This window comes from Protomyctophum bolini, assembly GCF_963924005.1.
Source record: "Protomyctophum bolini genome assembly, chromosome: 15".
In the NCBI taxonomy this organism is placed as follows: domain Eukaryota; kingdom Metazoa; phylum Chordata; class Actinopteri; order Myctophiformes; family Myctophidae; genus Protomyctophum; species Protomyctophum bolini.
The window spans coordinates 27143798-27169162 of NC_137876.1; the positions used below are offsets into that span (position 1 = coordinate 27143798).

General features: G+C 43.9%; 1 protein-coding gene across 1 annotated transcript in view; it reads right to left on the reverse strand.

The window, feature by feature from the left end:
• Positions 1 to 25365, reverse strand: part of syne2b (spectrin repeat containing, nuclear envelope 2b) — a 166835-nt gene that overhangs the window by 39099 nt on the left and 102371 nt on the right. The window contains exons 90-117 of the mRNA XM_080783979.1: positions 25362 to 25365; positions 25025 to 25139; positions 24513 to 24650; positions 23417 to 23575; positions 21450 to 21644; positions 20878 to 20982; positions 20310 to 20429; positions 19608 to 19808; positions 19020 to 19193; positions 18768 to 18890; positions 15449 to 15642; positions 15006 to 15144; positions 14486 to 14740; positions 13814 to 13969; positions 13511 to 13690; positions 13161 to 13316; positions 12729 to 12860; positions 11755 to 11925; positions 11116 to 11249; positions 10776 to 10980; positions 10155 to 10337; positions 9760 to 9879; positions 9132 to 9286; positions 8194 to 8341; positions 7696 to 7790; positions 7001 to 7232; positions 6595 to 6789; positions 1636 to 1761 (exon numbers count right to left, since the gene is read on the reverse strand). The exon at positions 25362 to 25365 is cut by the window's right edge and continues 118 nt beyond it. Of these exons, the coding sequence (XP_080640105.1) occupies positions 1636 to 1761; positions 6595 to 6789; positions 7001 to 7232; positions 7696 to 7790; positions 8194 to 8341; positions 9132 to 9286; positions 9760 to 9879; positions 10155 to 10337; positions 10776 to 10980; positions 11116 to 11249; positions 11755 to 11925; positions 12729 to 12860; positions 13161 to 13316; positions 13511 to 13690; positions 13814 to 13969; positions 14486 to 14740; positions 15006 to 15144; positions 15449 to 15642; positions 18768 to 18890; positions 19020 to 19193; positions 19608 to 19808; positions 20310 to 20429; positions 20878 to 20982; positions 21450 to 21644; positions 23417 to 23575; positions 24513 to 24650; positions 25025 to 25139; positions 25362 to 25365 (4310 nt within the window). The remainder of the gene's footprint in view (positions 1 to 1635; positions 1762 to 6594; positions 6790 to 7000; positions 7233 to 7695; positions 7791 to 8193; positions 8342 to 9131; positions 9287 to 9759; positions 9880 to 10154; positions 10338 to 10775; positions 10981 to 11115; positions 11250 to 11754; positions 11926 to 12728; positions 12861 to 13160; positions 13317 to 13510; positions 13691 to 13813; positions 13970 to 14485; positions 14741 to 15005; positions 15145 to 15448; positions 15643 to 18767; positions 18891 to 19019; positions 19194 to 19607; positions 19809 to 20309; positions 20430 to 20877; positions 20983 to 21449; positions 21645 to 23416; positions 23576 to 24512; positions 24651 to 25024; positions 25140 to 25361) is intronic.

The following is a 25365-nucleotide window of genomic DNA, read 5'->3' on the forward strand; positions in this document are numbered from 1 at the left end:
ACCTTGATTGTTTTTTTGGATTTAGTAGGACCACTAAGTGATTAATTGTTGCCCCCTGACAGCTGGGCTGAACTCTGATAAGAAGCAATGCAGCAGACAGTCAGACACACACGTTTGGAAACCCTGAACAGAACAGCTGATACTTATGTTACCAGGATGTGTCCATGTGTGAATGAGTGGGACAGTTGTCAATAATATTGACAGCCAGTATTGAGTAGTTGTGTACGTTCTGATGTTTTACAGCCTGGGTGTCCCCCAGGGGTCAGTATATTGGGCACACTCCTATTCATCACCTCTCCTGGGTACCATCCTCCTTCCAATGACACACTGATGACACACAATTCTACCTCTCTACTCTAAAACCACTGATTCCCGACCTGTGGGCCATGAGGATATTGCAAGTGCTCCCCAAGTAATTGTCAAACCAGTAAGATTGTAATGATAATATTAACATTAATATTTGAAATTTGAAATATGAAATATATTTTCACTGTGATGCCAATAAATAGGAACTTAAAAGTACAGTATACTACTAGATTCAAGCTGGAACACAATCGATTGATTATTTGATCATTCAAATAAACAAGCTCTGAAAATGCAAAGTGGCCACATGGGTGGGCTGCGATCACAGAGAGTTTCAGTTAGGCCCTGGTCCAGAAAAGGTTGGGAACCCATCACTGCCCTCGCTTTTTACCTCCCTCTCTCAAATGCCTTCAGGACATCATGGGACGGGTGGGCAGGAACCTTTTGAAGTCCAGTGGCAGCAAAACTGAGGCCCTATAGAGCGTCGCAGTCCCGCCCCCTACCAGGGCCCAGGAAATGATTCTCCGTTCATTTTCCTCATAGACATTTCAGAAAGTATTTATTTAAAGACGTTTACGCCGCGGACAAAGCCAACTGTTGTCGTGACAAATCATGACAACAAACACAATTCTTTGGGCCGAACAAATAATTAGAAAGAAGAAAAAAACGGCAGGTTACAACACTTTCTTTGTTGTTTTTCTTCTTTGTAATTATTTGTTTGGTCCAAAATATGTGTAGGAAGCGTAAAAATGAACTAAACAAAAACAGGATATTTACACTACCCATAACACCAGGTCCACGGCCCACAATGGGTCGTGGCGGTGACACTGTGTCCCTGGGGCAGAAGGTAGGTCCCAGCAGGGCTTTCATCTGCACTGCACCCAGGCTCTGGAACCCCTGTAGCCCAGTCCCTTCCCACACACACCCGACAGTCAGACGCCGACAACATTCCAATCCCACCTCAAAACCCACCTGTTCAAACTGACATCAGTCAATGTAATGTACTGTGGGTCTCTCCTATGTCCTTTGTAGTGTCCCTGTGCATGTCCCTGCTCTACACGTGTCAGTCCCACTTAGAGGGCCTTTGTTTATGTCAGTGTTTAGCAGCATATTGCATTGTTTGACTTTGTATCATATCGTTTTGCAATGCAAATAATCGATTGTATCGATACTAAGTACAGAGAATCACATGTCGTGATGATTATCGTATCACTGTTAAAATGTATCGCTACACCCCTATCTTATACTACACAAGTATACATGTTTTTCATGCCTTCATGCTGTAGGTGATCCTGTTGTGAAAGGCAGCACAAACAGAATGTATTAGCCTACCTTGTTGAAATGCTCAGCTTTTTGCAGCTCATCAACATAATCAGGCATCGACAGATTGAGCCTGGTCTTCACATCTTTCACACGCAGCACGCCATCACCTAGTCTGGCCTCACAGTGCTCCCAGGTCTGAAAGAGAACCACAAAATCACACTCTGGTTGTCTTTTACTTTCAGAAATACAGTATACATGCAGTATACTGTTAATTTAAGCTGATTGGATTAGCCTGGCTATCCATTCAGAGGCACGGAAAACCACAGCTAATCAGGGACAGATGGTTGTTGGCGACCTGCAGGTGCAAAACAAGTCTCACATAATGCAGTAGCCAGGTGTGGATCACAAGGCTGACATAATATTACACATATTGCACATATGGCTAATTGCAACAAAGACGACATGTTTCAAAAGTCACCAAACATGATGAGAACAAACAAGTAGCCTCAGTATCACTTCTAGATTTGATATCTTGTGAAAACAATAAAGAATACAAAAATACAAAAGCACTGGAAAGAAGCCTGGAAAGGAGCCAGCTTAGGTGTTTCTGGCATCTGGTTAGGATGCCTCTCGGGCGTCTCCCTAGGGAGGTCCTTGAGGCACTTCCCACTGGGAGGAGACCCCGGGGCAGACCAAGGCACAGTTGGAAGAAACACATCGACTCACTGGCCTTGGAACGTCTCGGGATCCCCCAGGAGGAAGTCACTAATGTTGCTCTGGAGAGGGAAGTCTGGAACACTCTGGTGGAGCTGTTACCCCCGCGACCCGACTACGGATAAGCGGTTGAAGATGGATGGATGGACAAAAGCACTGTGTATGTGTGTGTGTGTGTGTGTGTGTGTGTGTGTGTGTGTGTAGCATTCCAGCGCCCAGTGAACTATCCCCTGGACATTGCTCTAGTTAAACATGTGGTCTTTGTCAGTTTGCCTGGTTAAGTAAACATTTGAATTGAATGAGCTTACAGAAGAAAAAGTGAAAAGGTTTACTGTCAATGTCCCTGGCTTGCTCAGCTTAAGTTGGATTTGGTATTAGTTGGCATTAGTATAATTTATGATATTAGGTCATTTACAGTACACACGTTCCTTTGACTACCGTATATCACACCTTGACAAGTGACTACAGAGCCTCTCATTGTTTTGCAACCCGCAGATATATTCTGTTTCATCAGTGGCAAAGCATGCAGATGTACACAGATGGTTTCAACAGCAGGCCTGAACACAGGATTGCTTCATCATCTCTTTCTGCATCAAGCAGTTCAACATACAGTAAAGCATTTGTAACTCAGAGTATACAAATGTAACCAACTAGAATTTCGCGCCCGCTTCGCGGGGACTCTAATCCCAGAGTTACTTCGCCACGCACTCCGCGGCAGAAATGCCGTGTTTGCATGAATGAAACTGTATGTAATCGCGCATCTATAAGTTCTAATCGTGTGTGGTGCTTCGGGAGCCGGGACTGTGTGTGTGTGTGTGTGTGTGTGTGTGTGTGTGTGTGTGTGTGTGTGTGCATGCAATGCGAACAGCCGTGGTGGAGTTACAGGCGTGCGTGTGCGTGTGCGTGTGTGTGTGTGTGTGCATGCAATGTGTCAAGTAGCGAACACTGTAATTGTTTCACTTCGGCAAAAAACAACTATTGACAAACAACAATGTTGATGTAAGTAACACGATCGCTGAGAGAGATATAGTTTATATACAGAGATTTAGAAGGAATAAGCAAAATCGAATTCCTGCCCTTCCTTGTTTGTGTTCTCCTGCGGGTCTCGGAGAGACAGGGATGAAATTGCAGGCTCGCAAGGGGAGGGGCTGAGAGCTCTGACGACATGTTCACATCTTTTGGCGCTTTTCATTGGCTAGTCTATTATTACAATTGTGAAGTTGGTAGCCTATGAAAAGCGCCAAAAGATGTGGCGGACATGTTCACATCTTTTGGCGCTTTTCATTGGCTACCAACTTCACAATTGTAATAATAGATAGGGTCCACATAGTTAAGATGACAAAATACTCATAATCTGTCCTTAAACCAGTGCAGTGCCAGTGAGGTGTGAGACAAATCTTTCACAGTAAACTACAGGATTTGAGGTTTAACATTCAAGCAAGTATCTTCAACTATTTTCAGTATACCAGTATTAGTATTTCAATGACACATTATTTTACGACCTGCCCATTTCACGATCTGCCCATACTAAAAATCTAATCCTAACCCTTTTCATAAAATGTAACAATCTGCACATAAAGATGATCATGCCCACTACTAGTGTCTAGTGTGTATTCTACTGGACGGCTGTAATGGCAATGCATTATATCCACTGTATATCCACACCATAGGACACCACCCAGAACCACTTAGCAGTATGGGATAATGGGAGAATTGGGCTGTTGTTCAGTGGAGCCATTCACACAGAGACTGAAATGGAACCCCTAATTCACTCTATGAAACAGCACAAACTTCCAGCCTCACAGCACAGCATGGGTAGTACAGGCAGAGTGGGCGCAATAGATGGTGGAGAGTGTGAAAGAGGGTACACGGTAAAATCCTCAGTGTTCATTTATCCATTCGTAAATCTGTCAGTATACAACTAGAACCTTAAGGGTCCATGGTCCATGCTTCCAAATGTATACTCTCAAAGAAAACAGCCCAGGTACAAAAGGAGGAGAAGCAGGGAGATCAGGCCAGTATGTGTGGTTTCAAAACGTTTCAAATAGAGCATTTAGAGAAACCCCAGTAGGCTACATTTAGGACCCACATTTACAATCCATCTCCGTTTTCTCACCTCGATCTCTCTGTGTCATTATTTGCCTCTTTCAAAGTTTCCAAGTCTTCCATTCTTCTCTCTCTCTCACCCTCGTTCACTTTGTGAAGTGCTCTCATTAATTCACTCTTTCTTGTTTCAGACTCGCTCTAATTATTTCTTATTACTATATTACTTTGTTTTTCTATGTGCTCTTCTTTCTCTCTCTGCCTCTCTGTCCTACTGTATCCTCCTCTCCATGTGTCCCCGAGGACACCTCACTGTGTCCTCCTCTCCATGTGTCCCTGAGGACACCTCACTGTGTCCTCCTCTCCATGTGTCCCTGAGGACACCTCACTGTGTCCTCCTTTCCATGTGTCCCTGAGGACACCTCACTGTGTCCTCCTCTCCATGTGTCCCTGAGGACACCTCACTGTGTCCTCCTCTCCATGTGTCCCTGAGGACACCTCACTGTGTCCTCCTCTCCATGTGTCCCTGAGGACACCTCACTGTGTCCTCCTCTCCATGTGTCCCTGAGGACACCTCAAAGACCTATCTCAAATAAGTTCCTGAACAGCTTTGGTGTGTAAACGCTCACATTTTGACAATGTTGTGTATTTAGCCTAATTTATATGTTGAATTAACACTTTCTGGCCCTCAAAACGTATTAACCCCTTCAGGACTAAGGCCGATTCTAAAATCACCTTCTAATAATACGTTTTCTGAAAGATATTTATATATTTATTCAAAAAACTCAAAAAGTATTCCTATATACAGTACTGTACATAGCAACAAGAAACCCAAAAGGGGTTCCCGTCCTGAAGGGTAAAACTCCACGAGGTACAAGGTCTAACAATATTGATATCTTGTCTCTCAAGGCAAGTTAATTACCATAGCACATTTCAACACAAGTGCTTTACACAAAACTGTAAGCATTAAGACATCAAGACAGTAAATCTCAGATTTAATTGATTGGGTATTGCCTGTGAAATGGGAGATTCCTGGTTATCGATCAGCAGATTGTGATGTCACTCTACAGACATCACTAGGGCAGGCCTGTCCATTAACGTGTCATGGATATCAGTGCACAGGCCAACACCCAGACCGGACTCATTCTTTTGTATCTGGTTGCACTGCTGTCAGTCAGTATTAAGCTGAAACATCACAGGGTTCTTTGATCTGCCTAGCCAGTGTTTCTCAAACAGTTTCATGTCAAGGACCGCCAAATAGAGTATTTGGCTGCAGTACAATCTCACAACACGCTGTAGATCCCCAAATCTGTTTTGGCGGTTACGGTGTTCATATTCTTTTCCCGGGACCCCACATTGAGAACCAGTGAATTAAATGATGAGACCCAGTGAAAACAATTCACTGTCTGGCACTGGTCATGATTTATATACTGGATCATTCCAAAATAAAACACTTATTCAAATAACTGTAGAAAGATTGATGGGATATCTTGACAACATAATCAGCGAGGACAGCCCTCTCTGCCAACACAAAATTCTGACATTAAGCCAACCATTGTTGAAACCTTCTTGTCAGCAGAACTAATGAAATAATTGAATTAGTACATTCACTATAAGCTTTCAAAAGAGTGTAATTATCTAGGGAATTTAACAGATGTTCTTATCAACTTACAAAGTACAAGGCTGACATAACGCCACGAACATTGTCTAACAACAACATACAGTGGTCAAGGTTAGTGAGTAGAGTGAGTGAAAGAGTGCTAAGAATACACATAATGTGCTACAAGGCCTTATAGGAGGTAAGCTCCAGAGAAGATCCCTGATGGACAGACAGACAAAATACAATCCTTCTGTACATACAGGAAAGTCCCTCTCGGCAGTCCGGCGGGACTGGGAACTGATACTAATTTATAACTAGTTATCTAAATCAGCGGTTCCCAAACTTTTGGGGCAGTCTACAGTAGTAGTATATATATACATTATGTGGACATAAGCTACGAGACATCACATTATATGCACATATACTGTATATTCTGCATATTCTTGCCATATACGTTCATATATATTTAAAATAACACCATAGCACCACCATGTCACGCACCCCCTACAGGGCACTCGCGTACCACGGTTATGGAACACCTGATCTAAATAATCAGCATATCGTTGCTGTCAGTCAGAAATCGCCTATCTTCACATCGTCGCTGTCGGGAGGAAATATATATATATATTTTCCCCCACCAGTACTGTACAGTACAGTACACTATGCAGTACCTTAACTATGGACTCGGTGAGCTCTGTTCTCTTGGCCAGCAGGCTGTGCAGGTTCTCCCACTCCTCCTGCAGGTTTCCCAGCTCCGCCTGCAGTTGGACCTGGGTGCCCTCGTCCCCCATGGAGAAGAGCTGCCTGCCCACCTCCAGAGTATGGATGTAACTGCACTGGTACCGCTGGAACAGCAACTCTGTGTGCTGGAGGAGGAACAGAAGGGAAGATTTTGGACTTGATTATTTTGAGCGTAAATCATTACGTGTATTTGTGAAACCATATGTTTTCATTCCCACTAACAACAATGTATACACGTTCTGAATGCCCCTGCCGAGAGATTCAGCAGAGTAGCTCGGAATCTGTCTTGAGAGATTAACATGTTAAAATGGTATAATAGTGAGTGGGAATAGCGACCTGGAGCTCCTGGAGCGTGCGTCGTAGCTGCGGCAGGCTGGAGCGGGCCAGGCCGGACGGGGGCAGGAGGTTCTGGGTGCGGGACAGGAACCTCTGCAGCTTCCTGAGGCTGCGGCCATACTGGTGCCAGTGCTTCACCAAACCCTCCACCAGGGAGCGCCGCTGAGCTGCCCTCTGCACCGCGCCCTGCCAGTGTTCCCTCAGCTGGGACAGCTTCAGGATGAAGTCGCTCCTGGATGCATCAACACACGGAAAGAAAAACAAATCAGGAAACACAACGGGAACATTTTGTGAATATTTCGATGAACAGTGGCTGCACGGAGCAGAATGAACATCCATAGAAAAGGCCGATTTCATTCAGTGGTGGACAGTAACAAAGTACATTTACTAGAGCACCCAAACACTGGGTCGGAACCCATTCGTGTTTTGTTTTTTTATATATTAAAAAAACAGCTAAAATGTTCATGAATTATAAAAAAATAATTAAATTTAATTATTTTAAGAAATGTCATGAATAAAAAAAAGAAAAATATAAGGAAATCCATAAATTAGAAAACAAATGTTAAAGAACTAATGAAAATACACAATCTACAAGCTTGTTGTGCACTTGTAAATCCGCTATTTTCACTAGTTTGTTGGTAATCTTTTGAGTGTTGACCGTTCATAGAGCCACAACACCGACAGACAGCTTTTACCTGTCCTCTACTTCTCCTCTGTGCAGCAGATGAAGAGCTTCAGTGATGACAGAGTGAAGGATCTGATGGCCAATGGACAGCTCCGCCTGGAACCTCTGACGCACAAGAGAAGAGGAATTACCCTTTATGTATGCTACGATGCACAACCAGGTATTCATACACTTTATGTACGCTAGAATGCACAGCCAGGTATTCGGGTCAAAGGTCCTATACTCCAAACTCACATACAGGCAAAGGGACACACAAAGCTGTTCATTGGAGACGGTGTGCACCGCTCAAAAAGAGAAAAGAAAAACCAGTGATTTAGAAGGCATCTGTAGAATTGGCCTCAGGTCTCTATGGGTTAACGCTGATGATTTTGCAGTGAGTGTATATTGATGGCAGGTGTTTGTATGTGTGTGTGTGTGTGTGTGTGTGTGTGTGTGTGTGTGTGTGTGTGTGTGTGCGCCTGCCTGCGTGCGTGCGTGCGTGTGTGCGTGCGTGCGCTGCATGTTCTACCTGGTGCGTGCGGAGCTGCTCTCTGAGGCCAGTGTAGGTCCCAGCCAGGTCCACGGCCAGGCTGTCCTCCATCCTCTGGAGGAAAGACATCCAGCCCTCACACTTCTCCTGGAACTTCTGTCTCATCAACGCCTCCATCTGCAGCTCACTAAAGCGACAGACATAACAGCGTGGAGCAGGTTCACTCACTGCTCTCCGCCTCACAGACGCCTCAACACAGCTTGTAGAGCTGATTAACCCCCACCCCCTTTATTAAAATATCAATAAACAGGTTCCCTTAGCTCTGTTGACAACATTCATTCATTCATTCATTTGTCCACTCACAGAATGACCATCATTCATTCATTCACTCAGACTAGGTATGTTAATAGAACAATCATTAATCGCTGTTAAGAAATTAGTTCAATTAAACTTGAACTTGAGTTAATAATTCATCGTAATTAATGGAAAGGTCTGTGGTTCTATCATTGGGTGGTTTTCTGTGTGTGCGTGGCCCTATATCGTCAATGTTCAAATAAATATTTAATATTTATGCCTTTATGGAATATAATATGCCTTTTCTATTACTTCTGTGTATCAGGAAAATGTAGATCACTATCAATAATGAATGAATTGATAATTCCATCCCTAACTCAAACTGACCATCATTCATTCATTCACTCACAGACTGACCATCGTTCATTCATTCACTCACAGACTGACCATCGTTCATTCACTCACAGACTGACCATCATTAATTCATTCATTCATCCGTTCGTTCATTCATTCATTCACAGACTGACCATCATTCATTCATTCACTCACTCACAGACTGACCATCGTTCATTCATTCACTCACAGCCTGACCATTGTTCATTCATTCACTCATAACCTGACCATCATTCATTCATTCATTCACAGCCTGACCATCATGAATTCATTCATTCATCCAGACGAACCTGCATGTGTCCATGGAGGTGTTGGAGGTGTGAGCCCAGCGGTGGTTGAGGCTCTGCAGGCGCTGAGCTGCTTCGTCTCCCAACGGCACACTGTGGCTCAGTTCATTCTCAACATCCAGGTCAGCCGACAGACCGCAGAACTGCACCAGCTCAGACTAATGAGACATATGGCGGAGACACGCACACGCACACACGCACACGCACGCACACACACACGAGGATCACACACTGCTGACACCACACTGTACACAGCCTCACAGCCAGATCACCGATCGCTGGATTCTTGCATTTTTCTTTTTTTCTTCTTCATTTCTGATTACAGTCCATTTTTTCCTGTTAAAATGTTCTATATATTCTTGATTCCAACTTTTTCAATAGGCCTATTCTTTTTCCAGGTACCAATACATTGACAAACCCAGCAGTCCCACTTCAACTGAAAGTTAAATAAGGAACAGATTATTAGTAAATACCGCATAAATAAGGCTATAGATATTCTTCTAGCTGACCCTGGTTCCAATCCAACCGAAATCTACATGTCAAGTTCCCCCTCCTGCCTTTCCTTTCTATCTGTTCACTGTCTAAATAAAGCATACCCCCCAAAACAAATCACAAATGAAGTGAGTCTTACCTGGGTTACGTCCCTGTGCGCTGTCCCTGACACATGCTTCAGTCTGTCCTGCCAATCTCCCAGGTGTCTCTCTAGAGACTCCAGCATGCTGTCAAACTGCTGCACTTGCCATAAATCCTCCTACATCACACACACACACACACACACACACACACACACACACACACACACACACACACACACACACACACACACACCTATAATCAGTCCTAATAGACACAGAAGGTATGGTGAGCAAAGATACACACGTTGCCATAATTATATATTATATATATTACATACATACAGTATACAAATATACATTTATAATACATTGTATAATCAATTTTTTTAAGTTAAAAGTCTACTACTACTTTTAGTTTTGCTCAGATGAAGAGTCATTCACTAAGGTCTACCTGCATGTCATCCAGCTTCTCGTGAAGGGTGTGGCCAAGCTGCAGGATGCCACGAGACATCAGACGGCTCTCTGACTGGACCAGGGCAGCGGCTGAGGGCTCCAGGTGGTCAACCAGGACCTTGGAAGCCTGTAGCACCCCCTCCAGGTCAGTCTGCAAAATGTCAGTCCTTTCCTGGAGAGACTGCATGTATGACATGTAGCAGAGATTACTAACATTAAACTGCTTACTTACAGCGGAGTGTCAGTCTGAGCCTGGGTCAGTCTGTGTCCTGGTCTGTATGTCCCGAGTGTGATGTGCTTGTAGAGCTGATCATTATAATACACTAAAATAGACTGAGAGTGATGATACAATATAATCTATTATAATGCATTACACAACTATGATCCTGGTCTAAATAAAAAGTCAGTGAGTGATCAGTCATTATGAAGTGTTTGGCCCAGCTTTGCCTAGCTCAGACCCACCAGTCCAGCATGTCAGGAAACCTTTAACATGGTTAAAACATACAAAAGAGAGGAGTGAACCGATCTTTTGATTAAAAAGAAGAAAAAATACTTTACACCAAGCACAGTACAATATAAATGTACACTTCACGACAGTGAAAGTACACAAAGTACACACATGAGCAGCCTGTATCTTGGCAGTCAGCCTCTCCGCCGTGTTGTCCAGTCCCGGGGCTCCGTCCAGCAGAGCTTGGGCCTCCTCCTGCAGGCTGTGGAGACGCTGGGAAAAGGAGCCGGCCAGATGGGCGTACACTCCCCACACCTGCAACAACCTCTGGCCTCTGTGCAGGTGACCGTCCAGGTCAGCACTCACCTGAGCCCACCTGGAGGCAAAGGGTCAAGGATGAAGGTATGGCTGTAGTACATGCAATGTCATGTAATGTTGTTGGGACAAAGGGGTGTGTGCGTGCATGCGTGCGTGCGTGCGTGTGTGTGTGCGTGCGTGCGTGTATAGTTACCGTGCTCTCTCTCTGTCTCTGTGCTCAGAGATGAGTGTAGTAACAGACGGACTGATCATGTCTCTCAGAGAGGACAGAGTTTCAGTCAATCCATCCCACTCTGTGTCTGTCCCCTCTGTCTCTGTACGGAGCAGCTGTTTACAATAAGAACAAACACAGCAGTTATTCCCCTACTCTACTGGAACAAAATAGTTCCAAGATCTAACATCTTTGCGTGTTGTCGCTTAAAAAAGGAGTTCCCAAACCTTTTCAGTTCGAGACTCAAAACTGAGATTTGATGTGTCCCGCGACCCCGCAAAATCGACAAGCTCAAATATGTCGCATTGCAAAAAAGATCTACAAAATCTAACTATAATATTTGTATTTTTTTATTTGGAAAATGAAATAATTTGAAAATCTTTTGAAACAACAAAAACAAAATAATTGTAGGAAAGGTTCGAATAATGGGATATTTACTGGCATAAAATGCTGGGGCAAGTGGTCAGATCTCTGAACACATGTGCATAATGTACAGTATATGGGCATCATCAGCATTCAGCAGTGAGTAATCCATACAACCATGTGTCTTAAACATTTTTTTTTATCTGTGCAAGGTTTAGTACACGTCATAAGTTGTCATAGTTGTGCCTGGAAACCAACCTGTAGTATTTCAATGACATCTCTCTGTGCCTGGAGACAGAGCTGAGGGTTGCCGTGGTAACCTAGAATATGGGACGTCCTCAGCGTTTTCAGCTCCGCCTGTTTCAGTCCGTTGCCCAGACAGTTCCACAGCTCCTGGACATGAGCTAGCCTCTGCAGCACGGTTGAGTTCTGGACATAGATAGATAGATAGAAAAGTTAGGGAGACAAACCATCGCATGGCAGTACAAGCTTGGTGACTTTTATCTAAAGAGTCGCACTAGTTCCAAGATGAACAAAATGAAGGACCTGCCCTATTCTTACAGTGTGGGCTCTGCAGGAGGCAAGACGTCTATAAGAGGGTCAGTCTGTGTGCGGGTCCGGATTACGGAGCTAATCTCACAAACCGCTAGATCTGTTCCAGATGTGTTTGAGTTGAGTCATACATACTGTAGGTCACAGACTGACGTTATAGAAGACCAACGCCACAGGCTGCCCACATGAAGGCCGAGATCCACATTGGAACCACGCCGCTCCCATGTGGATCCCCTAGGATCCACATAGGACCCCCTCTAAAATGAGATTCTGCATCTCAAGGGGCTATCCTCACAATAAATTCTGACCAAATTCTGACCACTTAAATTAGAGTAGATTTGAATGGTTCAGCCTCACAAACCTCTGGATCAACTCCAAATTCGCCGTGCACACCACCGCTAGGCCAACGTAGAACCCCATTGGTAGTCACACGTTCTAGAACACGGTATACCATGGTATTAGAATGCATGGAAATGGAAGTAAATGGGGCTCCGATTGTCCAGACACCATTGCTTACATCCTCCCCTTGTTAAGATATATATAGAATATAGAATAAGAAAACATAGGATGACACCGAGTAGGGGAGGTGGAGGAGAGAAGCCACTAGTGGGACTCAACCTCCTTCCATACGGAAACAGCTCCCGGTTTAACACTGGGGTCCAGAGAAAGAGAGAACTCACCTGCTTCATGAGAGCTGTACAGGCCCAGATGGCCCCGTCTATCTGACAGATAAAACCACCATCTCCGCCGCTGTGTTTCTCTTTTAACTCCTGAAGAACAGTCAACTTCTGTCTGATCATCATGTCATGGTCCTAATAAAAACACATGAACAGTGTTTTTTCCATAACCACAGTCTGGATATTTTTCTATTTCAATACAGTCAAAGGCAAAAAAAGAGGAATGCCAATCCCCGTTTGTTTGTTTGTTTGTTTCTACTGCCTGCTCCAACACACTTGTCCATTGAAGTAAGGGTGTAAAATGGGTTAACCCGTAAAATGGATACATGATCACTGTATAACTGACTGGAACTTTGATTGAAATTCAAACATTCACGCAAACATGGGAATCAATAGCAAAACGGTTATTTCTATAATTCTGATTCAACACCACACCTCACAGGTTCCAATGCGTACTGCCACTTCTGATTGGCTGCTGGGTGTGAGGGCAGAGGTCAGCCAGTTTCTGTGAGCCGAGATCCAGCCGGTCAGCTGCTGCAGTCTGCCCTCTCTGTCTTCCCTTCCTCTCATCTCCTGCTCCACTTCCTGAATCTGGACAGGACATTTAGCACATTCATTTAAAAGCAAGCTTTCTGAGGCTCTCAATTTAAATGTTTTCACAATATATTGATTCTTAACTCCTGTAGCATTAGCGGGAATAGTTGTGCAGATATATACATTTGTGCTGCTGCAAGGCAGACAGGTTGAGCCAAGAGAAAACAGAGCAGACTGTGATGTTTTCAGACCTGAGAGTTGAGGGTCCCCCGCAAGCTGAGCCAGCGGTGGTTGAATTCACCCAGCTCCTCGGAAAAGTGTGTGTGTTCACAGCGACCCCTTTGGCTATCTGGAGTAGTGCATGTATGTAATACTGGCTGATTTACGTAGTCCAGTGTGGCCTGGTGGGCAGACAACTCTATGTGACACTCCTGAGGGAGGGAGAGGCACATTTTGAGTGAAGGAAGGAGAGAGACAGAGATATGAGAGAGAGAGAGAGAGAGAGAGAGAGAGAGAGAGAGAGAGAGAGAGAGAGAGAGAGAGAGAGAGATCACCTTGTAGCAGGTCAGAATCTGGGAGAGGTCTGTGCTGCTGTTGGAGGATTGGTGGTTCAACCTCTGATGCTGTTCCTCCACGCTGGACTCAACAACGGACAGCCAGGACTGCAACTCTGCCAGGGCTTCCTGCTGGGACAGAGTCTCTATATACCTCTGTGGAGAGGAGAGGAGAGGAGAGCGATGGAAGGAGGCCAGTAAGGAAAAAGCAGGGAATTGGAGAGGAGAGAGAGAAGGCAGAGAAATTGGGTTCACACCAATAACAGGGGAGAGTGCTACAGCTGATGTTCAACACTAATAGGTGTCAGAAGGACTGCAGTGTGGCTCTGACATACACTCGACCAGCAGGATATGTAGCTTAACTGTATTTAACTCTGACTGCCATCCCTCTGATCTACATTGTGCTTTTACAGTATTCAAAGTACCGTATACGATACAACAACACAGCCGTCAATCTAAAGATGTGCATAACTGTGGCACTCTCTGGTGGACAAAATATAGCATAGAGTGCATTATAGTATATTATGTACATTTTGTTATGTACAGTTTTGTTATGTACAGTGTAGATAAAGGTGAGGAGAGTGACATATACGGTACATCATTACAATAGCTGAACAATTCAATGAAGCATTTAGAACAGTCCCGAATAACTATCATAAATAATCCATCAACCTTATGCAGGGCTTGCTGGAGCAGAGGTACATCTGCCAGAAGGTTAGCCCAGTCCATGTCTATCTGTGTGAGCTGGGACTGGATGGGGCAGGAATCTGGATCAGTTTCAGTACAGTTCTTAGATGAAGGACTACGTTCGTCCCCGGTTTCTCTGTCTGAGAGTCTGTCTGTCTCTCTCAGATGCAGCAGCTGTGTCCCAGTGCTGAGCACCGATGCCTTCAGTCCGGACTTGGCATCCAAATCTTTGGTGAACTCCTGGAACAATAACAGTCGATTGTTTTTCATCAATTATGTTCAGGGCAGGACATTCACTTTTTCATTACCGTGACCTATACATAACTTTATACTATACAATATAATTTATCAAATTTACACTATACTGTAAATATGATGAATTATGATAAAAAATAAACATTGAAATTAGGTATGCTTCAGGTTCTGGTAGGGTAGAAACCAGCAGTGCTAGTGGTCCTGGTAAGACAGAAACCATGCTCTACACTAGTCTACAGTACAAACATACCACAAACTGATGGTAATGGTCACGGCTATGGTTCAAATCTGTCTCCTCGTTGGGTAGGACAGTTAGCTGGCTCCAACTGCCAGTCATCTCCCTGGCCCTGCCCATCCACTCATTCAGAGCTGCAGAATCGCAGGTTAACCTGTTTGTGGGCAGAGGTAATACATCTTCAGTTAGTTAAAGTAATATTGTTTCCCAGCACATAAAACAACTACAGTTGATAGAATTTAAAGAAATGAAATGATTCCTTCCTGTCCCTAAACAAGGCATCACCCCAGCAAGCCTTTGTTTTGTATATTTTATTTAACCAAGGTAAACCCACATTGCCATCTAGCTGAATGGCACGGCTTGATGGCAAGGATTGCATTCTCTGAGGCAAAATTCCAATACAATAAAATATGTGGGGTATTGGAATTTGGCTCCACAGTGCATGTCTTGACACTTACCTGCTACCTAGCTTCCTGTTCCTGTCTGTGATGGTGCGTTCATGCTCCGCCCTCCTGTGCAGGGCTGTCCAATGTGCCTCCAGCCTCCGTGTAACTCCGCCCACGCCTCTACAGCCAGCCCCCTGCAGCTGTAGCCCCGCCTCCAGAGTGTGTATGAATCGTGCCCTGCTCTCTTCCAGAACTGTCTTCGTTTTCTGCCAGAGAAACAACTGCATTAACAGTCTATACAGATACAGTACACACGCCCACATGCATACAGATACAGTAATAAAGATAGTATTTAGATTTTTACCACTTTGCTTTCCCAATAGTCATTATGCAAATTATTCCGCCCTCCCGTCAACACACATGGCTCCAACGAACTGCAGCAGCCAATGAGGCCTCTATTTTTAAATATATATGATGTACCCTACCCTACTAGCTCACCTTCCAATTAGAAGCCCCCACTGGGTGGGAGGAGATAGCATGTCCATTCTACTCATTCTGTTCATTACCCCCTGCTAACAGGCGCTGTCCCAACCCATAGGAGTACATGCAGTCACCTGGCTTTGTTGAGAAATTCATTAAACATTTAATATCCCTTATAATGTGTCTTTTAAGTGTTTTAGTAACTATATATTTTTTTTTTTTTTTTTATATATATATTTTTATCCCACGATTTTGTAACCCATTTTTCACCCCTGTGCCAATCATCTACTGTGATCCTGGGCTCTACACATCCTCCACCAACCTGGGGAGAGCAACGGACTTAACGCCAACCCCGCCTTCGGGTATGGGCACTGATGACGCGGAGGAGGAAACACGCCGCCAGCACCCACAGTGCCCCGAGCGGGAATCGAACCCAGGACCTTCTAGCTGTAAGGCGACAGCACTACCAACTGTGCCACCGTGCCCCCTGTTTTAGTAACTCTTGTACATCAAGCTGCCTCACGCTACAGAAACAGGAGATAGGCTCCTGCCCTATGGGCCTCATGGCTCGGCAAGGCTACTTACTACTTACTCCATGAACTGTGTTCTGAGTTTGCCTAAAAGGGAATTAACCGTAGGACTGTGCATCTTCTTCAGTGAGGACTCACATGATTATTTTATTCCCTTTGCTTGTTTGCTCAGCTATGCCTAGTACTGTTTTAAGACAGTAGTGACTGTTTCTTTAGCTCTTTATCTGACCTACTCAATGAACAGACCCTCATGTGACATGCAACAGGTCTGTTTCCTAGTCGTAGTGGGCATGTATAAAAAAAACATGAATCCCTGTTGTTCAATGAGTCAGACTGGGTTTCCATTGCATTGACAAGTCATGTAAGGTTTTGTCTCCTTTACTCGAGTAAGATTACTCGTACTTTTTCTCTCTGAATTCTTGTCTAGCCTCATACAGATTCTGCATTCACAGCTTCCCTCCTCCGAACACGGGTCAATTGTTTTTGTAAGCACTCGGCCAAACCAGATGCAGACACAGCTCTGCCAAAGAAGACTCGGTGCGGTGGTGGCCAGGTACAGTAGGCTGCTTATTACCCCAGCACCACCTGAGTAGTGGAGGCCCTACAGGCAGAATTTTGATGGAACCGTTTACGATAAATGCATGACATTTGGCACACAGTTAGAGCATGCCACAAGGAATATGTTTGGCTATAGGGCCTCCGCTAGAGTGCGCTACAGTGTTAAATCTAAAAGTCACACCTGTGTGAAGTGAGGGGCACTCTTATCGTACATCATCCATTCATTGTCAATGGGAATTTAATATTTGTGTAGGACAAAAATGGCCGATTTGCTCGTCCACATATGACGTAAATTCTCCATTCATTGTCAATGGGAATTTAATGTTTGTGTAAGACGAAAATCTACACTATAGCTGAATATAGGAGGAGCTAGCGCCCCTCAAAAATCACATTCGTGTGAAGTGAGGGGCACTCTTATCATCATAAATCATCATACGTCACATTCCATGCTCAGCCAATCAAAACATCACTATGGGGTACACACATTGCTCAGCCAATCAAATCATCGCTATGGGGTACACACCATAGAGTATTAAAAGGATAGAGACTAAACTGGCGCGAAGCTCCGCCCCCTCCGCTATTCATGTCAGTGGAAGTTGCTCAGTGGCGTTTTGAAGCACCCGGAAGGCTGCCGGAAGTACCGTCTATTTCCGCATTTTTTCGCTGATATCAGCATTTGGACACCAAAATTTGGTGTCCGGAAGTCAAGAAGTGCGGAAGTGCAGCTGGGCTTTAACATTGAGCGCTCGGTTGCACGGGGTTTCCTCTTCAAGAATCCACGGGTCCGCCTGCAGTCCTTCCTCTTACCACTAGGGACCAGCGCTTCAACATTGGAGTGCCTAGCTGGCCCCTTGGTACACACAGACACACAGAAGCTGGGCATAGGAGGTGCTGGCGCCACTCAAAAAATCACACCCGTGTGAATTAAGTTGAGTTGTCTGTAAGTCATGTTCATACATTAACCTTTAGTGCCGTCTAGTCACAACAAATATTCAGTCAACTTTTTCCTCCTTTTCAAACCAAGAACTAGCCTGGTTTCCAGCCTGATTCACCGCGTTCTGTGATTTGTTTTGTCACTTGAGGTAAAATGACCAAACAAATCACGGAACACAACGAATCAGACAAACAAAGAACCACTTTCATCCTTACTTTTCAACATGACAATGTTTATCAGACTGCATTGTCATTGTCTGACCTCAAATCTATTGCACAACACACACACACACACACACACACACACACCTTACGTAACAACCCTTCCTGTAAATTAAGAAAAAGCCACTTGTCTCCAGCAGTAGACCATCACAAAAACCAGTAGCTGAGCAACGCAACCAATTCCATTTCCCACAAAGAGAGAGAAAAAAAGAGAAAAAGCTCACATCAAACCCAGAGGACAATTATGTGCCTCTATGAAGACAATCTTCTTGCTCATAGATAATTTTGCCAATTAAGTTTTGAGTATGTTACAAGGAGTCCAGAGTTGAGAATAGATGTGTCAATAGGATCCAAATGAGAGGACGGGAACAGGGAGCATCTCCTGCTGGTTAACCCATTTAGACCTGATGTCGAAATACAAAAAAAAAATATTCTGAAAGAATATATGTTCAAAGATTTCCACAAAAGCATTTTTACGATTTTTCAATAGCTAAAGTATAACATAATGCTGCAGCCACACTGGACAAGTCCAAATCTGCTGACGTGTCTCTCCGAGCTCTCCTCTGTTCTAGTGAGTTAGAGCAATGCAGAAAAGGTAGTCTCCATTTTATTTTAGTAAAAGTTTAGTTTAGTTCATTTAACCAGGAAATGTATTAAGAGTAAGTTACCTGGCAGGCGGTAAGCTTCTCTGCTGTCTTGTCCTCCACCAGGTGCACCCTTGGAGATGCAGCCTCCAGGTCTCTCAGCAAGGAGTCAAGCCAGGCGCTCTCCTCTTCCCACTGTGTCCACGTCTGAATCAGACATCAACACAAGCACCATACAATATTACATGATTGACCGTACATACTGTATGTCAATATTGTGAAAACTAATTCCAATTACCTAATTTGAATTAGAATGACCGTGTAGGGCACATTTACCTCCAAGGTTTCTCGCATTGCGATGCCTCTCTCCAGACCTTTCTGCTGCAGTTTGGTCACCTTATCCTGCAGCTCCTTCACGACCTCCTCCCACCTCTGGAGAGCGCTGTGTGGGACTCTCTGGGTCAGGTGCTGCAGGTTCCTGAGATGGTCGCCCAGGAACTGGAAGAACTTCTGATGATGTCACAAATAAAACAATGTTGGAATAAGGTTTCTCACTAAACAGAGAGATTTAATTTGAATACAATGTGATGTGGTTCGTAAGACTAGGTTGATCTAGCGGTTTAAATTTGTGATTGAGTTCTCAATTAGTTGCAGAAGAGGAGCTTTCTAGTACAAACGTGCCCTGCGAATGAGTCTTGATAAAATGTCAGATGGGACACTGTTTTGTATTTTACCAATGTTTTTAATATATTTTACAAGAATGACAGGCCTGAAATAGGGATTGATTATTAATTGATTGATTTTCTACAATTCTTGAATACATTTTCTAATCGATTAACTCAATTAGTTAAGTGTTACACCCCTAGATAGGACCACTGACCAAACCGCGCGCACGCACACACGCACACACACACACACACACACCATGTGAGCGCTGAGCTGCAGTTGTAGGCCCGCCCTGCTGTGGAGCTCTGTCCCAGGCTGCTGTGACAGCCGTTCTGATCCCGCGGTGAGCAACTCATCCAGGCTGTACACCAGCCTCTCGTAGTGGCGCTGGAGCTCCGCGCTGGTCTTCAGCTGCTCATATGTGCCACACGCAGCAGCAAGAGCACCCTCCACCTCACCCTGGGAGAAAGGAACAGAGTCAGCCTGCCTTTCCTCCTGCAACTGTTAAAAGTAATTCATTCATCTACTTTTCATTCATTCATTCATTCAGGCATCCATTTCTATCCAGGGAAAGTGTTTCTTGTGTCCTAAACATCATTAAAATAAGATCTGGTTGCAAAAGTTGTGAAGTGGCCCTTTAAGTGTGAACTAACTGTAGCAATAGTCTGGATGTAGCGTAGGTACTTCCAACGCAAGGAATCTGGATGTAGCTTCACTAAAAACACCGGGGCAACGCTCCACACATCCCAAACTCCTCCCTTCTGGCTCCAAAACTATAGAATGAACTTCCCATTGCAATCAGAACTGCAGACTCTCTCCCAATCTTCCGCCATAGTCTGATGACTTTTTTATGTACAGCTGAGTATATGATGTATTACCATGATTTTTGTTGTTTCTTACTGTAAATCGCTCTGGATTAAGAGCGTCTGCTAAATGTCCAAATTGTAGAGTGTATCCTACCTGTAGATGTGTGGCCTGGTGGATGAGCGAGGTAGGCAGCTCCTGCCTGTGAGCCTCCTCCAGTAGAGAGCTCACCTGACAGGCCTGCTGCTGCAGAGTCTGCTGGACCTGAGACACAACCTGCATGGGGATAGTACACATACACCACTCGTTTCATTTGTTTTCATGGTATGCAAGGTAAGGTAAACTTTATTGTCCACAAGGGAAATTTGTCTTGGGCTTTCACCCCAGCTACAGCTACTGCTAACTGCAGTGTTATTATTGTAATTTGTAATATTAGACAAAATGTTTAAAATGTTAAAAGGGATAGGAAGTACAGTGTATATAGTTGCTGTCGGGCAGAAAACTCGTACATGTTTTAACCTTCTGTGTTTAAAAAAAAAAATTAGGGTTAGGGTTAGTATCAAAACAAAGCAAATATACAAGCTCGAAATGTGCCACAAAGCGACATGTTTTTGAGCTTGTAGATCTGCTACTTTTGAATTAGAATCCTGAAAAGTAACAGTTTTGAACATATGAGGTTTCCACCTGACAGATACTATATGATTGGTAATGTGAGTTTATTTACCTGGAGCTGTAGGTTAATATCCTGGGTCCTGTTAGCTCCATTAGTTATTTGGTTTACAGCCAACTGGTTAGAGGTGAGAGCTGCATGCAAGTCTTTTACCTTCCTCTGTTGGGTTGTTAGACAAACACTGGCTTCATTAAATGCCACATGTGAATCCATCATTAACAAAAGTAGACTGGAAGGAATACAATTTACTCAAAGTGTCACAGACTAGTTACCAACCCTTTTGCTACCAATTATTATTAGTTATGAATAAGAATGTCCAGAAAATACCAGTGATATTATTCAGCTAGAACCACGGTTCAATTCGAAGGGGATGGGGGTCCATCTCTCTGCTTTTGTTATCCCCCATCTGGTAATTGAAATTAGCATTGGTGGGCATTTTATCCCTGCTTACAGTCAGACTCGGTTTTATTGTTTCACATATACTGAACCCTGGCTATAACTCCATTTGGACCACATTACTTGTATTAGTCCATGTAAAACAGTTGAAACAGTGTGTTGACATTTTAGAAGTAGAGTTGATTTCAGAAAATATTATTATGAATCAAATATGAATGAAACCTCCTAACCTGGTGTTGTCTGGTGTGTTCCAGCAGTGTCTCTAGACCTGTCTGTCTCCTGATGAGACCAGTCTGCACCACAGTCAGGACTCTGGCCAGGAGGTCCACACACCGCCGACCTGGCTCTGACCCTTCTGCACCGCTCACCTTTGACCCCTGAGAGACTACCTCACTTTCCAAGGAGGACAGCTCCTTGGACACACTCTGCGCAGAAATGGAAGCATGTACAGCATAAACCTAAGATAATTTCCAACAAAAGGACATTGAGATGTTTATAAATAATACACATATGAATTAAATTCAATGTGACAAAAATCACACCCGTGGTAATTGGGCTCTTATCATCATACATATTCCGGCCAATCACTTTTGGCGTCTTCACTTTTCTGCCCTCACTTTAGTTTAAATGGCTAACTCGCTTCTGGTCTCAATGTGGTCCACATTTAACAATACATGAATGAATCTCAGACCACAGTCCAATCTACTTAAAAATAACACCAATTTGTAAACCTGAAATATCAACCAGGTGGAGACTCAACTCTAGCCTGCTACTGGTTAAAGAGTCATTACGAGCACAAATAACTATATATTGAAACCAACTTACCAACAGCACCATCGGTAGGGATTGCTTGGGAGGCCCTGAAAGATTCTTTGAGGGGCCATATAATTCAGCATGTGTCGTTTAAAAAAAAGGAAATTCTGCCAAGCCACATGTAACGGCGGACACTGTTACTATACCTAATGCAGATGCTAACTCAATTCTACATGTATGGTATAATATGGTAAATAAGGACACAAACTGTAAACAGATATAAGGCACATTAGTTTAGGAATAAAGAGGACAGCATGCTTTCTAATTGACCTTGTGAAGAAGGAATGTAAATCTCTGATGTTCAAACTTATCTCTGTTTACTCTCATCCTCCTTTCAGGGTGGTGTTCGGGCAAATGAGTTCCCTCTGGGTATAGGCACCCATTTTATAGTTCCGGGAGGGACCAAGTGGGAAATGGATAGCAGGGGGGATTGGGATGGACTATAATGAATGTAATCCTGTATGGGTTGTATATATATATTTCTATGCTAACTGCTAACTGTGAATAGGTATTGAGGGTGCATATACATGGAGTAGGTTTATATAAAATGGCATTGTGTGATTCTAAGAGTGGGGAATATTGTTATTGTTACCTGGGGAATGGTATGGGCTAACCATGTAATGGACTGCCCTATAAAAGGCAGTCAGTTGTATTTAAACCGAGTGATGACAGGTTGTCTTGATTTTGACTGTCAAAGTAATTGAGAAAAAATGGAAGAAATAAAGCCTTATTGACGGTGCCCTGGACTGGTCTCTACTCATTTGTTGCCTTGGCCACTCGACACTCTCACACCACAGGAGCTCGAAAACAAAATAGGAATTGCTGAAGAGGAATTCAAAATGAGATACATCTCATTTCACGACTTTTATAACCACCTTTATACTTCCGAATCGGTAGCAGAACAGGGAGATATCACTTCCTTTCTGATTGACCTTGACTTGCCAAAACTGTTATTACTCTGTGGACCAGAGTAAACATCTTGACTTGTCCATTACTCTGGAATAAATAACGGACGTTATACAACTTCTACCCACAAGTAAAACCCCAGGGCTGGAATATACTGGACATCATCAAGACTGTTCAGAGTGGGCCTGATTGAAGGGCCTGAATGTTTTTACAATATTTAGTGTCGATGTCAATTGTATATGAAAACGTGAAAATGAATAAAGTACAAATCATAAAAAAACAATACAATACATGAATTAAATAAATAAGAGCGTATAGTAAGGTATTAGTTAAAAACACATGAACCCAGCATCCATATTCTTCGGGGGAAATTAGCCCCCCAAAATATTTACCAAAACACTTATTTTAATGAAAAAACAACTTCTGTCATTTTACGAAGACATGTTTAAGGTTCAGATTGTTTGGTACAGTGATTTACCTGCAGCTGTAGCAGTCGAAGCGGGGTGTCCTCTTCACATGTTGTCCCTGGAGGGGACTGCAGCAGGTTGGCAAGGACGGAGAGAGACAGGGACACTCCAGACAACACATCAAACAAACCCTCCTCCAGTTTCTGAAGAGAGCCCTCCTCAGGGACAGCCTGGGGTGTGATCAAACCAGGGCAAGTTAGCGAAGTGCCTTGCTCATGGGCAGTGGTGGAAAGTAACTAAGTACATTTACTTGAGTACTATATTTACAGATTTTCACGATTGTTAACGAAAACTTGGCACAATTTGCACAACCTTCACTTCATGTACCTACTGTAATCGCTCAACACAATTTGCATTACATCACAGTCCCTTATCTGCATTAGACTCTGACTTTCCTTCTTTACTTTTCTACATTGTTGTCCAAACACTACACACGATGTTCAGTTGTTGCACACACTTCTCACATAAAATCTTAAAGCATCAACCCACAAATAGTCAAATCTCTAAACATTCAGATCTGGTGAGCAATTTGCAATCAGGAATGCAACATAAAAGGGACTTGAGGGCCTCTGTTTTGTTTGGTGAACAATGGAGAACCTTGAAGAGAGGAGGAGGAAGAGGAGGAGGAGGAAGAGGAGAAAGAAGAAGGAGTAATATCTAATGAGATTCGGGCAACTGCGGTTGACCATGTGCTCAATCATGGTTTGACCAGGCTGGTTTACAGTAAAAATTTAAAAAAGGATTTTCTTTGGCTGCATATATGTGCTGTTTCATGTTTTGTGATACAGTGAGCGGCACTAGGCGCCCGTCACTGTACATAAGTGTGATTTTCAGTCATAGGCGACGGAGAGGGAGTCATTTGGGTCGCTGCATACTTGCCTCTCGCCGCAATGACCATTCTGGCTATATAGCCTACCCTATGTGCAGTAACTAACTAACTCTCAACTCTCAATCTCGAATATTGTCCCCCCACTTTTTATGTCCCGACGGCGCCACTGGTCGAAGTGCTCTACACTTATCGGCTCCACAGGTACATTATGTGTGCCTTATTGTGTCCATTAACCATAGCGCCGGTCAGGAATGCCCCATTTGAGTGATATTGCTCACCTGGTCGCATAGCTGAGCAGCAGAATGTCCCAGCTCCCTCAGACGGCTGCTGTGGCTCTGAAGACCAACTAGAATGGAGCTGTCAATTATCACACAGCCTGGCGCTCCGTCAGCCTGACTCACTGATGAATCTGACACCTTCACACACAGAGTAGGAGGAGAGATGGGTGTTGAGAGATACATATAAAGGGAGCTGGGGGAGAGAGAGAGAGAGAGAGAGAGAGAGAGAGAGAGAGAGAGAGAGCGCCAAAAGGTAAAGAAAGTCAGCAAAAGAAAGAAAGTTCGTCACAGAAAGAGAGAAGAAGATTCTAGGCTAGCGAAGGGAAGAGACTCTTGTGACACTCAGCAGGACGACAGACTGACACTCTTAAACAAGGTGCTAAAAACTCCAGCAACACTCAAGGAAATGAAACACAAAGGAAATGATAGAAAAGTAATAATCAGCCATACAGTATGTGGAAAAAGTGAAAGGACTGGCAGAGAGCGAGATACAGACAAACAGAGAGGTATACCATGGGGGCGTTGTGCACGGAGCTCTGTTCCAGTCCCACCAGCCTGCTCAGAAGGTGCTCCCACTTCCTGTCAATATGCTCCTCCCCTTTCCCATCAGCCTCAGTGGCAGCCGACCTGCAGGTGTATGAAACGTGCATGTTAATATTGAGTAGGGCATTTCTTCATCCCTTTTTCTTTCTTCTCATTCCACATCCCTCCCTAGCTCTTGTTTCTTTCCTTCCTCCCCACCCTCGCTCACTGGCACTCTAGTCACACCAGTAAAAGACATTGTCTAAACATGCATCCAATTGATTATAAGTCAATAGCAACAGAAATCACCCAGAAAACAGCATTGACCTGG